The sequence below is a fragment of the Thermobia domestica genome, chromosome 17, assembly GCF_964235325.1.
Source record: "Thermobia domestica chromosome 17, izTheDome1.hap1.1, whole genome shotgun sequence".
NCBI classification, from domain to species: domain Eukaryota; kingdom Metazoa; phylum Arthropoda; class Insecta; order Zygentoma; family Lepismatidae; genus Thermobia; species Thermobia domestica.
Genome location: NC_137470.1, coordinates 127,850,112 through 127,863,296, shown reverse-complemented (window position 1 = coordinate 127,863,296; position 13,185 = coordinate 127,850,112). Strand labels below are relative to the sequence as shown.

At 33.0% G+C, this 13,185-nt stretch overlaps 1 protein-coding gene across 1 annotated transcript in view; it reads right to left on the bottom strand.

Moving 5' to 3' along the window:
* Positions 1-8,842: 8,842 nt before the first annotated feature.
* LOC145674170 (uncharacterized) overlaps positions 8,843-13,185 on the bottom strand; it is a 113,367-nt gene continuing 109,024 nt past the window's right edge. The window contains exon 7 of the mRNA XM_081744001.1: positions 8,843-9,001. Coding sequence (XP_081600127.1) covers positions 8,973-9,001 — 29 coding nt within the window. The 3' untranslated portion in view covers positions 8,843-8,972. The remainder of the gene's footprint in view (positions 9,002-13,185) is intronic.

Here is a 13,185-nt window from a genome sequence, read left to right as displayed (position 1 = left end):
GGGGGCCTGTGTAAGAATTAGGGGCTTGACTAAGCGCCGTGAATATGCGTGAAGAGAGCTCGGAACAGCAGTTCATTAAAATGCAAGAGACAAACAGCCCATTGCATAGGTTTTCCTGTTAGTTCCTCTAATTTTCGAAGAACAACTCCATTCAAACCAGTGTTAGTGTATGTTCCATCACAACCCAAGAACCTCAACTTTATCAAAGCCAACTCTCAGTTGGTTCATGATGTATTCGACAATAGCTGTGATCTCGTTATGTGCAGAGCCAGACGATGGTGTCACGTGACCAATGTATTGATAGTTAGGTTCAGTCGCAAGTGATAAGTGATCTCTAACGATGCCTGTGCGTATTTTAGTGTCATCCCTTCGATCATCAAAGTACAGGCTTTTAATGGGATCATTGTTTGTAGAACTTTCTTTTAAATTCCGAGCAATTTAAAGTTTCGCACGCCTTATTTTGTTCCTGTCCACAGTTAAAGCAGATGTTAGGTCGCTAAATTTTTGGGAAGCTATAATTCCAGTCTTTGAAGCTGCCTTAAGCACAGTTGTTATATGTGCCGCAGTCCTCTCGCTTACATTGTATCTCTGCGCAATCATAACAGTTTCAGTCAAATTTACGAAAGTCGTTCCGAAAGTAATGCTTCTTTTTTATGGAAACTAATGGAGATGCATAACTAAAAACAATACAGCTAAATAGAACAATATTTCAGCTATGGATTCATTTTCCCACATAGTACCCACCATTTGTTATGCACTTTTGCCAACGATGAACCAGAGCCTGCATGACGCGCTTGTAAAAATCGGCATTCCATGGACTATGTTTTGGATTCCGGTTCGTAGTGATAACACCCCGTATCATCTCCAGTGACGATGCTATCCAAAAAATTGTCACGTTCATCTTCATACTGGGTCCCGAAGGAAAAGGCAAGGAAAAAAAGCTGTAGAAACGCATAATTGTACTGAATTCACCCTCTTTTCCGGCCCCAGAGGAGGCACCCCTATCCCCCCAAGCGCACATAACTGGCATTTTGAGACTGGAATGTCAGTTTTGGTAGCATATGGCATATATAAACCCAAAAATATGTTTACTTTAACATAACTCAAAAATGAACAATTTTGGTATTTTTTTTGCAATTTTCAGATAAATTTTGAAACTTTGAGGCAATAGTTCTCACAGAAGATATTATCTGATTTGAAAAAAATCTACACCTGAAATTTCCATGCGGATTGGCCATTTTTGCCAGGTATTACATTTCCTTCCTAATAAAAAGTGGCAAAACGACCCACCCTAGTGTTGCACTGTTAGTAAATGACTGTTAGTTTGCTAACAAAATTTATATCTTCTAATTTACAGGATAAGAAGATTATAAGTATAAAATAGACTCAAGAAGCAACCAGAATTAAAACTCATCACTATTATAAAGTTAATACAACAGATTTGTAGTTATGGAACTATTAACAACAATTGGAATAGTTTGTAAAGCGTTGGGAATTGCGCTGTACTCACTGTCTTTTGCAGGCCACATGATCGATGGATTTCTCCTATTTACTACGGTTATTGCTTATTTCAAGATCTATTGTGATCGAAATGGCCTTGTCCCTGATGATTTGAAGTATGTTTTTGTTCAGATTATGTTAAGTGGAATAGTATTTTATATTGTTTTAGGACTTAATTTCATAATTTTCATTCATGTTTCCAACATGGGGACAATTGTGACATTTGTTTACTTCGGCATAACATTAATTTCACGCTTCTATATTATCACGACTATTAATCGTAGATTAAGACAGTTTCTTCAACAAATTCTACCCCTAATATAATGTTGCTTTTCAGATAATACATTATAAAAGACGTTCATTAAACAATTAAAAAATGTACGAAGAAATAAATAAGATGTAATTTGGTTATTCTTTAGTATATATAAGTTTGCTACGTTATATCTTATATGTCTCAGGATTCTAAGTCAAACTTCGCATCTTTTATGAAATTGAGAAATAAACAGTAAAATTCATATGAATCTTATCATTAATTTGTTGGTACGTAATTATTCCTGTATTAATTCACGTTTACACTTTTTTCTCAAAGTAATGTGAATTGATTTACTTTTCGCCTGTTCTAAGATTACCATATTTTAAATTTCCTTATGTGTAGCTTCTTCAGAACAACGACCAAGTGAAAAGTAAATGGTTATATATATATATATATATATATATATATATATATATATATATATATATATATATATACGCCCCGATATATATATATATATATATATAAAGCCCCGATTATCCGCTAGCACCGTGAAAAAGTAATCGAGATGCAGTTGTGTTAATTTTTTTTCATAAGTAGTCGCTGCGGATTCACACTCCGCATCGCATGCAAGTTAGTACTCTATGTTCTAAAACATAAAAATAAATTGCATTGTAACAATCAACATTGCCAATAATAGTAGACGGTTCGAAGTGCAACTCTACTCTAATAATCAGAAGCCGATTGTTGTAAGGTATGAACAACGGGAATTTGGAACAGTATTTTGTGTGGCAGTATATTACATACATTGTTCACTGCGGAATGAGAGTCCGCGGGTGAAACTGGAGCCTTAATTACGATCATTTAAAAAAAGACAAAAAAAACAGTTTTAATCTAAGCCAACAAGCGGAGAAAGTATAATATACCCTACAGTGCGAAGGTCGAAAGTTACTGTCAGGTTTATTGCGCATAGTAATCTTATAGGCTTTCCCGGAATTTAGGATGTGTGGCAGGCTCTTCCTCTTTTGTTTTCATTATGGCTTTCACATTGTCTGATCCTTGATCTTGAAAACCCGAGCAATAGAAGCAATCAAACATAGCTTTATGCTGAAATACTGTATTTTTTTTTCGGGTTATCCGCGATTTTCGTTATCCCGGTGCCATTGCCACCCAATTCTGAGGAAAATTGGATCTTTACTGTATATAGTTGAACTAAAACAAAACTTTAAAAACGTAAAAGACTGATGATGTTGGATTTTATATTCAAAAGAAAAAAATCAATTTTATTTGAAGATATAATATTGCTGGTAATTTGAATTAAAAAATGAAATTTTGATTTGGTATGTACGTAATTTAAATTTTGACGTAAAATGAAACTTGTAGCCATTAGATGACACAAGTTAAAACTATTAAAAAACATTGTTTTTTTATGTTGGAACACTGTTGTATTTTAATTGTGAGTGTGGTCTCTTGTGAAGTGTATATATTGTGTTCATTAGATCTTTTATTTTGTCATTTTTGCAGTAATAATTGCAATATGCTAACACTTAAAAAAAACGTATTTATTTGTATTCACAAACAGAAAAAAAACAGTCACATTATTACTATTAAAATACTAATTTACTTGTTTCTGTTAAAGAATTTTTATACTTGTTATTCAACGAACCGACGCCCTTAATGTGGGAATTGAGTTGGATATTACTGAAAGTTATCTGACAATGTTGTATTTGCACAAGTGTGATAAAATATTATTGAAATCAAGGAATGTGTATGTTGAATTTTATAAAGGGTAAACTTTTACAGTTCAAATTTATGAATGTTATTTTTTGTGACAAGACAAAGTTCTCACTGTTGCGCATTTGTGTTACCAATCGTTCTTATAATTGCAACTAAATTGCTCTGCCCCATACATTGGAAATAGTGTGGCGTAAAAGAATTAGGAGCTTTAAACATGTAACAAAAATTAGTGAGTAGCAATAACTGTATGTATGAGTCTAATAAATGAACACAGATAAATATGAATATATTTTTTTTATAATTACGGCTTTTTATTTTAGTTACCTGAATAGACAATTGTCTCAATCTAATACAGATATTAACTCAGAAAAACAGCAGTCACTTCTAGAAAGTACCTGTAGGTCATGGTAACGAGAGTCGTGTGTGCTATCATTTCTAAGATTCATCTACTTCGTGTTTCTTCTTCTTTCCATTAACACATCATTAGTAGGACATCATTTATGGTCAAGATTTGCAAAAGGGTATAGCCGGATAAGGGGGGTGAAAATTGTCCTTACACGGATTACTGTGATATTTATACCAAAGGCATATCATACCTAAAGATAACTTTCTCCAGAAAATCAATCTCAGATTCATTCGAATTTCGAAGTTATTGCTGAAAATTCGAAAATCAAAAACTGTTCACATCTAGGAAATGATTTAATTATTTAGTGTGAAACAAGACATAAATATTCTTTGCTTGACGTGCCTTACCGAAAACAAGAAACAATGTATTGTACCCTTCAAATTTCCAGAGAAAAGCGTGTCGACAATATTTAAGTTAGAATATTTTTGCTTTATGTTTGAGTAATTACCTGTTACGTTCCACCATAGAAGCGCATCAATCACCTATAATTTATTTTGACAAATGGTTTCATACTCACAGTGCAACTTGGTGTAAAATGGGGAAAACCAAAGTCGGATATATACCTGGAAGATATGCAATCCGTGTGTACACCATAGATGTTTTGGCAGGCATGAATACTGCCAGAGTAAAAGATGGTCAAGTTTGAATATGTAACTCGTCATGGGTAGGTCTACATTGCATTATAGCTCTCATGATCGTACCTATTACAGGTCTGCTAATAATCGAACTGTCATTTAACTACTGTTACGTTTTTTTAAACTGCGCCTTGGCAATTCGAATAGTGTTAGTGCTGGAATTCTAGGACTGGAAAAGGAACAGCAAGTTTCGGACATGCGTACACCTGTCATATGTGCTTCGAAAAATGAAGAATCATTTTACGCTATATGTTTTTAAAGTCACGTACTGTTCGCGAGAAGAGCTCACAACAATTGAAAAACTATTGTGGCATCAAAACTTCACGGAATTCCTGGTTTGATCTCCAGCGAAGTAAGTTTGCGGTGAATAACATGGCGTCCGTGGCTTTCCTCGGGGTACTCCTGTTTCTTCCCACAATTTGATTCCACTAATTATTCAATCATCTTTCACTTCCCTCAATCTTTCGTCCCCCTTAGTCTAACGGGCATAATTGCGGGATGGTAAACTGAAATATATATTTCCATTTTATACTTTTGTGTTGTGTACAATAACAAACTTATACTATGTAAAGTAGTTAGCAACTATTTCAAGATTATGCATTACGCAACACTATATTCACAACTACAATATATAACGTACGTTATAAAATAAAATCCACTTCAGAAATCACACAAAGAGTAACCAATTGTTTACATTCTGAACATGTATGGTACTTAACAAAAGAAAAATATTTCATATTTTACAATAATCGATCACATTTTTTAAACTATACCAAATCCATAGATGTATACACGTATTTTTCACGTTATTTCTCATGCAGTTGAAGCTTTAAGGAGAGATAACAAGGAATATAATTAATAAGACAAATTACAAAAGGAAGCGCTTTCAATCTAAAAACGATTGTTGCTCTATGTTTTTTCATCCTCATAGAAAAATATACTATGATAGACTTGGGACGCTTTGCAATTGTACGGTGCGAACGTCAACTTCGTAAAAACCCATATCTACAAGACCTTCAAGTCTTATAGTCAGAATATCCCAGCGTGTTTGTTAGAAAGTGGAGTGGAAGTTAGGAATGCACGAATGTCACTACATTTCATGCGATTCCCGGATACAGCCCTGATTAGAGATGCAAGGACTCGAAAAAAAACAGGCTTTTTTTGAAAAAAACTCGGTTTTTTCTGCTTCGCTTTTTTGCTTGGGAAATTTTGGGCTATTTTCAAAATACTGCTTTAAATTGATAAAACAGACTTTGTATCGCTTCTCTATAACACAAAATATCATTTAATTAGTGGTTGATGCTGATAATAATATAAAACATCGAAAATAAACTATGATTTTCGAAAAGATATTTCAAACAATTTTTCTTCAACATATTTACATTATGAATTCCAAAGGATTAACCAATTCATATAATAAGAATTTTTTAACCTCCTATATACAAAAAAGTAAGCAGAGTTGGCAAGAACCGTGGTTGTTTTTGAAAATGTCAACAATCCGTTTTTTGGGAGATGTTTAAACCAGGCTTTTTTGGTTTAAACCAGGCTTTTTTGATTTAGATTTTTTGCTTTATGTATTTATATTACATATTCACAGAAATAAGTTTGTTTCGCCTTGGTGTTATTATGCAACAGCGGGGTTATGCCGGAAGAACTCCCATAAGCTTAAAGAAGTCCGGCCAGTAAATTTCTTAAATTGAGAATCTCCCGCCCTAGCCATTGGGAAAATCCCGTCATTACTTGAAATGTAAGACAATAACGGGAAAATCCTGTTATTGCTTTGCATGTAAAATTTAAAGGTCAACGTACCATAATCAGTACGCTAAAACTGAGGTATTAAATTACAAATTTAGTACGTAGATATCATTGAAAGTCCAATCCAAGCTAATGTTGGAAGCTACGTAGGCAATCGATAAATTTTGCCAATTTCTATCAATATATTTAAGCAATCTTGGCTTCTTTATAAAACAACACGCATTTAGGCATGCAGAAATATACAATTTGGTTTGTTTCGTATATTTAGGCTTAACATCCTTACGAAATACCGAGATTATCAAGGAGAAGACTTTCGCTTAAACTGACATTAGAACCGCTACTTGGGTTACACATGAAAGAAGATTTGTGGTTCGACCGAGAATTGAACATGGGACACCTTGATTAAAAGGTGAAAGGGAAATAAAACTATTGCAGGTGGTTTGATATCTGGAAACGTCACCATGAAGTTCACACGATTCGCATTTTTCATTCTTTTTTATTTTTGTGGTTTAAACCAGTTATTAAAAAAAGTTGGTGTAAACCAGCCAACCCTAAAAGTAAACACTTCTTTTAAAAGAATACACAAATAACTAGCAAAATAGTATGTAGTATTTTTACTTCAAAATATTCCATACCCTCTTTTTGAAACAAAATAAAATAAAACATAAGAGAAATACTTAGATTTATATGATACACTTAAAGGCTGCACATCTAGAGCTTTTGGTTCTGTATATTCTTGAAATTCTACAGTTAAGTTTTATAGAACCACCATCACAGTTTACCCAATCCTCAAGTTTTCTGAATTTTTAACAAGAGGGATTCAACATATCATTACGGAACTCCCCCCCCCCAAAAAAGGACTACGGAATATATTTAAGTTAAGCTAAATACAACTGCTCAACAAACATGACTGAGTGATTAGCTTTTGCGCTTCTATCGGGAAGTCCGGGATTCAACCAGCATTCGACCATTCTGACAAAGCTTTTCTTCATTCCATCTGTGAATGTAGAAATAGTGCGTATACTGTGAGTTGGACGACTTCCTTTCTTATTGTTTTTAAATCGTTATTATTACTAATTACCAGGAGTGACGGTTTTGCGAAGGTTAGGGGGGCGGTCTTTCGGACTGAAGCCCGTTCCCCAAAGTTACGGAATGTCTGCAACAAACGAAATATCTATTATTTATGCCTTTACTCATAAACTTTAAGCTCCCGTCAAATAAAAATTACGAATGTTTAAAGAAACTAAACATTAGTAAGAAAAACCCTTCTCAAAATACTTTTCTAAATCCGCCACTGATTCTCAGTATAAAATGATTTAGAAAGTTGTATCCGGAAGATTATTGCTAAACATATAAACGAAACGAAATATTAGATATGCCTGTACTCATAAACTTCAAGCACCTCCCAAATAAAATTAGGACTTTTTAGGAAACGAAACAATCAGAAAAACCCCTCCTAAAGTACTTTTCTAAATACGCTACTGATTATTTGTATAAAGTGGTATTCAAGGTTGTGTCCGGAAAATTATTGCTAAATCACTTCACAGCTACAGTATAACAGAAATGTGGAAGTACGGTTTGACGGATATATTGAAAAACGTACGCTTTGACCGATAAATAGAAAAATGGGCAAGTTTAACTTTTGCGCTAGAAGCTAGAGTACTAAAAGCTCTTAGAAATGAAACACGGATGACAAACTAGAGAAGAAAAAATATGTCGATAACTCAAAAGTTAAAATAAAGTTAAATAGCCTCTAAAATTACCCTCAAATACTACATTCTTCATGTTAGCTTTAATTCGTAAAACATGTGCTCCATCCATCTTGATGGTGAATTTCAGAGCGAAATATCACATTCAGGTCATGGAATTCTTATCTAACTATAGAATATACTATAAGAAGGCTATTTAGATAGAAAAATCATGAAGTTGAAAAAAGCCAAAATTTCCAAAATTCTCGTTTTTTTTCAAAAAAGCCGGCTTTTTATGTAAAAAAAAAAACCATCGATTCAAAAAAGCCGGCTTTTTTGCATCTCTAGCCCTGATACAAGTCTAATGGTTTATGCCAGTACTGCTTTGGCCTGTTGAAAATACATGCTGAACGTTGGAGTTTGTGCACCCTTGCTGAAGTTTACAAAGTTTGTTGGGATAAAGGGACCAAATTATCTTGTCCGTGCTTTACCGGAGATTTCTCCAATGGATACTTGGATTTGGGCTATAGCATACAATGTTGAGAGTTCAATATGATACTATCGTTGATTAAGACAATGTTCTTATAAGGTGAGTGCATTTCAAAATCAATCTGATATAAACCGAGTATAGTTCTAACTACGTACACATTACAGTCTTCCAGGTGAGAAAACCCGTAATAACCATATAGTATATATACTATCCACATAAATGTTATGTCTCTGTTATTTCAAGAGTACCATTCTCCTAGTTTTAGAAATTTCCTTCATAAAAAGCAAAATTACGCAAAGCTTTCAGAAATTCCACCTAGGCAAAAATATATGAGTGAGTCCAAAACAATTACGTACTCATTATAGTTGCACACTTTATTTTCAACCTTTACAAATTTACAGATTCACACGAAAGACTACGAAAATGTTAATAAATATTTATTTCTCTTGTAGTTTTATTTCTCTCTTCCTTTTCTTATATCTCTCCACCATCTGAACAAAGCAGGTGTTTATTTCTTGTCCAGAGATTTCTTGCGAACTGAAAAAAAGAGCGTAACTTCCATAAGTATTTCAGAACCATTGTTTCACAGACATGGCTACAAATATTGTTAGTATTCATAAGCGTATGACCATATACAGATATCCTTGCTACTACATAGAGAGAAATACAATATACTTCAACGATAGATATAACAAAGGAAACAAATATTGAAAAAGTTGATTGCTTCAAGACATGTATAGCGCAAACAAGAAAATAAGCTATAAAATCTTAAAGTTATATTTCATTTTGTTTCATTTACATAGGATATTACTGTGTATGGTGAAACGTTATGTAAAATCGTACATCCTCTGATAGAAACCTGATTGACCTCACATACTTTGTAGTTTCCACTCAAATAACACAATTTCGGGATATTAACTTTAAAAGTAATATGTTGTACAGAAATGTTAGTTGTGCACGTAAGTGTTCAACCTAGGAAAAATTCTAGCCTATTTAACTAGAAGAGCAAGACGATGGCAGCAAGACAATACGACAGTTCTAAAGTAGCCATTTTTCATTGTGTGATACAAGGGTAGGTAAGTTCTAACGTAAATAATTCTGAGGTCTTATAATGAAGGACTATGTTGCTTAAGAGAGGTTAGAGATCAATTAGTAGGGGAAGGCGTTGTACCTTTGAAACAATGCACCTTTGAACACCTGTGCCTTTCTCGAATTCAGAGATATCTAGGTGCAGTGATTAAAATTCATTTGAAAGATTAAATGAAAAAAAAAGCACTACAAACGCGTTTGGCTGTTGTTTACTGAGTGGTGTGTCGAGTAATGTTCCTTTTAATTTTTTCACCCCCAAAACGAAGATTTTTTTGTAGTTACCTTTTGAGTTTTGTGCTCTTCGGTTTTTGCAACTTGTGATATTTATTTGTCCAAACTTGGGGTAGAATCATTGGTGAATACAGTAATATTTTTAGTTTTAACTTCTGTTCAATATTTAAGCTAGTGGAGAACTTTTTTTCGTAATGGTGACCCTCTTGCACCTATGAACATTAATGCATCGTGCACCTTTGAACGATAAATAATACTGTTTAAAGCTACACAATTAGTTAGCTAAGTAGTTAAAACAGTTGATATATTTTATATAGGTCAGGTTAGGATACAAAGTTATTAATTATAATTTTAAGTAGTTTCTATGTATTCGCTTATTATATAACATAATGTTAAGAGTTGTATATGCTAAACTTTATTGTTCACAAGTTTTTGTTAGAACTTCTCTTCAATTTTTAATTTAATTGATAAAATTTTAATTCTGGGGAGCTTTTTATAGCTAAACATTTTATTGCAATTTATAACTGTTAATATTTGTGTCTTCTTTTTATATTATCGCCGCAGAAACATTGTAATTATCACTGTTCAAAGATACAAGAGGGTCTGTTCAATGCTACACGACCATAATGTATCTGTGAACAAAACGGATTTGTTCTTATTTTATCTTATAAAAGCTATTGTAATTATGTAACACGTTTAAAAATCATCCTATCTGATAGCAAAGAGATGACACTTCAAATGTACGACAAAAATTGGGGAAAAGTGCTGAATATTAGCACCAAAATTTCGAAGACTGTAAATGTGTTCACAGGTACAACGCCTTCCCCTATGTATGAGTAACTTCTGTAACTATTTCAAGTTTGATTTTCCGACTAGTGAATTGTGATGAAATGTAAGTTGGAACAAGTTGTTCAGACAGCATAAATTTTCAAATATGGTTATAAAATTTAGATGTATGAAATATTGTTTAAAAATTAACATGTTCTTTCAGGGAAGAACCAAAAGAAGAAATATGAAGGGAAAATTCTAATTTGCAAACAATGATCGTTGATTTATTTTTATGTGAAACAGATATTTAAAATAATATATGTAATGTGTATTGTATACAATTAGTTTCGAACCATTGAAAATAAGTATGAAGAAAGGTCTAGAATAAAAATGCTATAGACATTGAAAGCCCAAACTACATTAAGTGGCATCACGTTTTGAAAGGTGGGAATATGCTTGGATTTGAAAGTGAAATATACATAGCAGAATCAAAAAGATTGCGTTTCTAACGCTAAAATAATTTAATTCATTGGTGATTATACCTCTTATAATAACACATTTTAACATTTAAGTTCAATAATGCTTTAAAATGCAAATATTGCCTTTGTGGTTTCAACAGCAACAAAAAAACATTATTTGTTCTGTAAGAATAAGCTAATTTCTAAGTCTGGTTTTCTAAAGTTTAAGGTTATTTTAAAATTATAACTTTCAAAAAAATATTTTGTCAATGGTCAGTGTTTAAAAATTAATGACACGAACATCTTTCAACAGGACGTGTACTGAAATTCAATGTAAGCTTCTTGTTTTGATACCGGTACACCTATTTTCTTCAGGATTTGTAATCACTCCCAAAGAGCGTGGTTTGCAAAACTAATCATAGTCTTCGCAAAACTAACGTATGTTAACGACACGAGTTTAAGAATTATGACAATTGATTATGGGCTAACTTCACATTTTGGGACAAATTTTATTTCTAAAATAAAATAAAAATGTATTTATTGTGAAACTAACTGAAGTTTTATCAAAACTAACGTAAACTAATAAAATGAGGTAGAAAATTATGAAACTTGTTTATGGGCGCGCTGATATCATGCTAGGCGGGAAACTTTATTTCTGGAATAAGAAGTGTACTTTTGCGAAACTAACGTAAACTAATGACAAGCTAACGATATAAGGTGAAGACATGTAAAAATTCGTTTTCGAATGGGGAAGCGTAAAGTTGGCATGCCCATTCTTTTTCCAATAAAATAGTGTATTTTGCGAAGCCAACGACAATTTCAGCAAAACTAACTTAAAATAACGTTAAACTAACGATATGAGATGAAGATTTATGAAAATTGCTTACGGGCGGGCTAACTTCCAACTTGGCTGAAAAACTTTATCTCTGGAGTAAAATATGTACTTTTGCGAAACTAACAACAGCTTTAGCAAAACTAACGATATGAGGTGGAAAGTTGTTAAGTTGAATTACTTCGAAGGAAGCCTGGAAAATCAACGTACCACATTAAAAAAAATCGAGAACAACAGATACTCTATAGCGGCGGGATTTTAGTTTAGCCGGAACAGTTACAGAAGGCCATCAAATAAAATGATGAATATTTGGTTTTATTATGTTATTCTTAAATGAAAATAAATGTATTCCCGATTTTGATCTTTAAACGCTGAATATTTTTTGTGCAAACTGATAATCACAAATTCTTATTTAAATATACATGATATTGCTTTTATGTTTCTACGACGCACTGTGCCATATTTGCTGCTGTGTTATGTTGCTTGGTTAATTAATTAATTAGGATTTAATGAGCATTTCGAGCACTATTTTTTTACGAGGAAGTGGACTTTATACTAAAATACAAAACAGTACTCGAGTTTCAATTCGATTCAATCACCTTCCTCTCGGCGGAAATCGGTATTACATACGGCAATTATAAAAGGAACAACGTAAATATTTCTTTATCCATTTCCACAGAAGTTATTGTTTCAGATTTAGAAACGCATAACAAGAAAAAATGAACTATTCTACAAAAGGCGTTCAATAAGTTTTGTACAGATGGTTTTAATAATCTTATTAGTTCTGACTTCATGAAATAATAGGTGAACATATTCGTATTTTCTATGTTCAAATTGGTAATAAACACTGTTACATATTGTTCACAGGTAAACCACAATGGCCACTGAAGTAGACATCAGAACTCAACAACGGTCAGTAATGAGACTTTCTGCGGTGACTCGAGTGTATTGTTTTGATGGTGTCATCACACAGGGTAAAACGTGGTTATTTCATTCAGATTCAGATAGCAAAACACAGTCAAAGGAATGACCTCATGCTGGTTCTTGTCGGCAAAATAATAATAATAATAATAATAATAATAATAATAATAATAATAATAATAATAATAATAATAATAATAATAATAATAATAAAGACTTCCCAGATCAGGACAGAAAATCAGGTCCTACTTTTTCAAGGATCAGTACGCTGTCATTTTCATAGACTTCTCGGAATATGGCAGTATTACTTACCCCACTTGGTCTAACTTTCGACTTTGACCCCGATCTTTGTGACGTCATAGGTCAAAGTTCAATGACATTGGCCCGGGGTCAATGACCTAGGGGTACATAGGACCACCCCC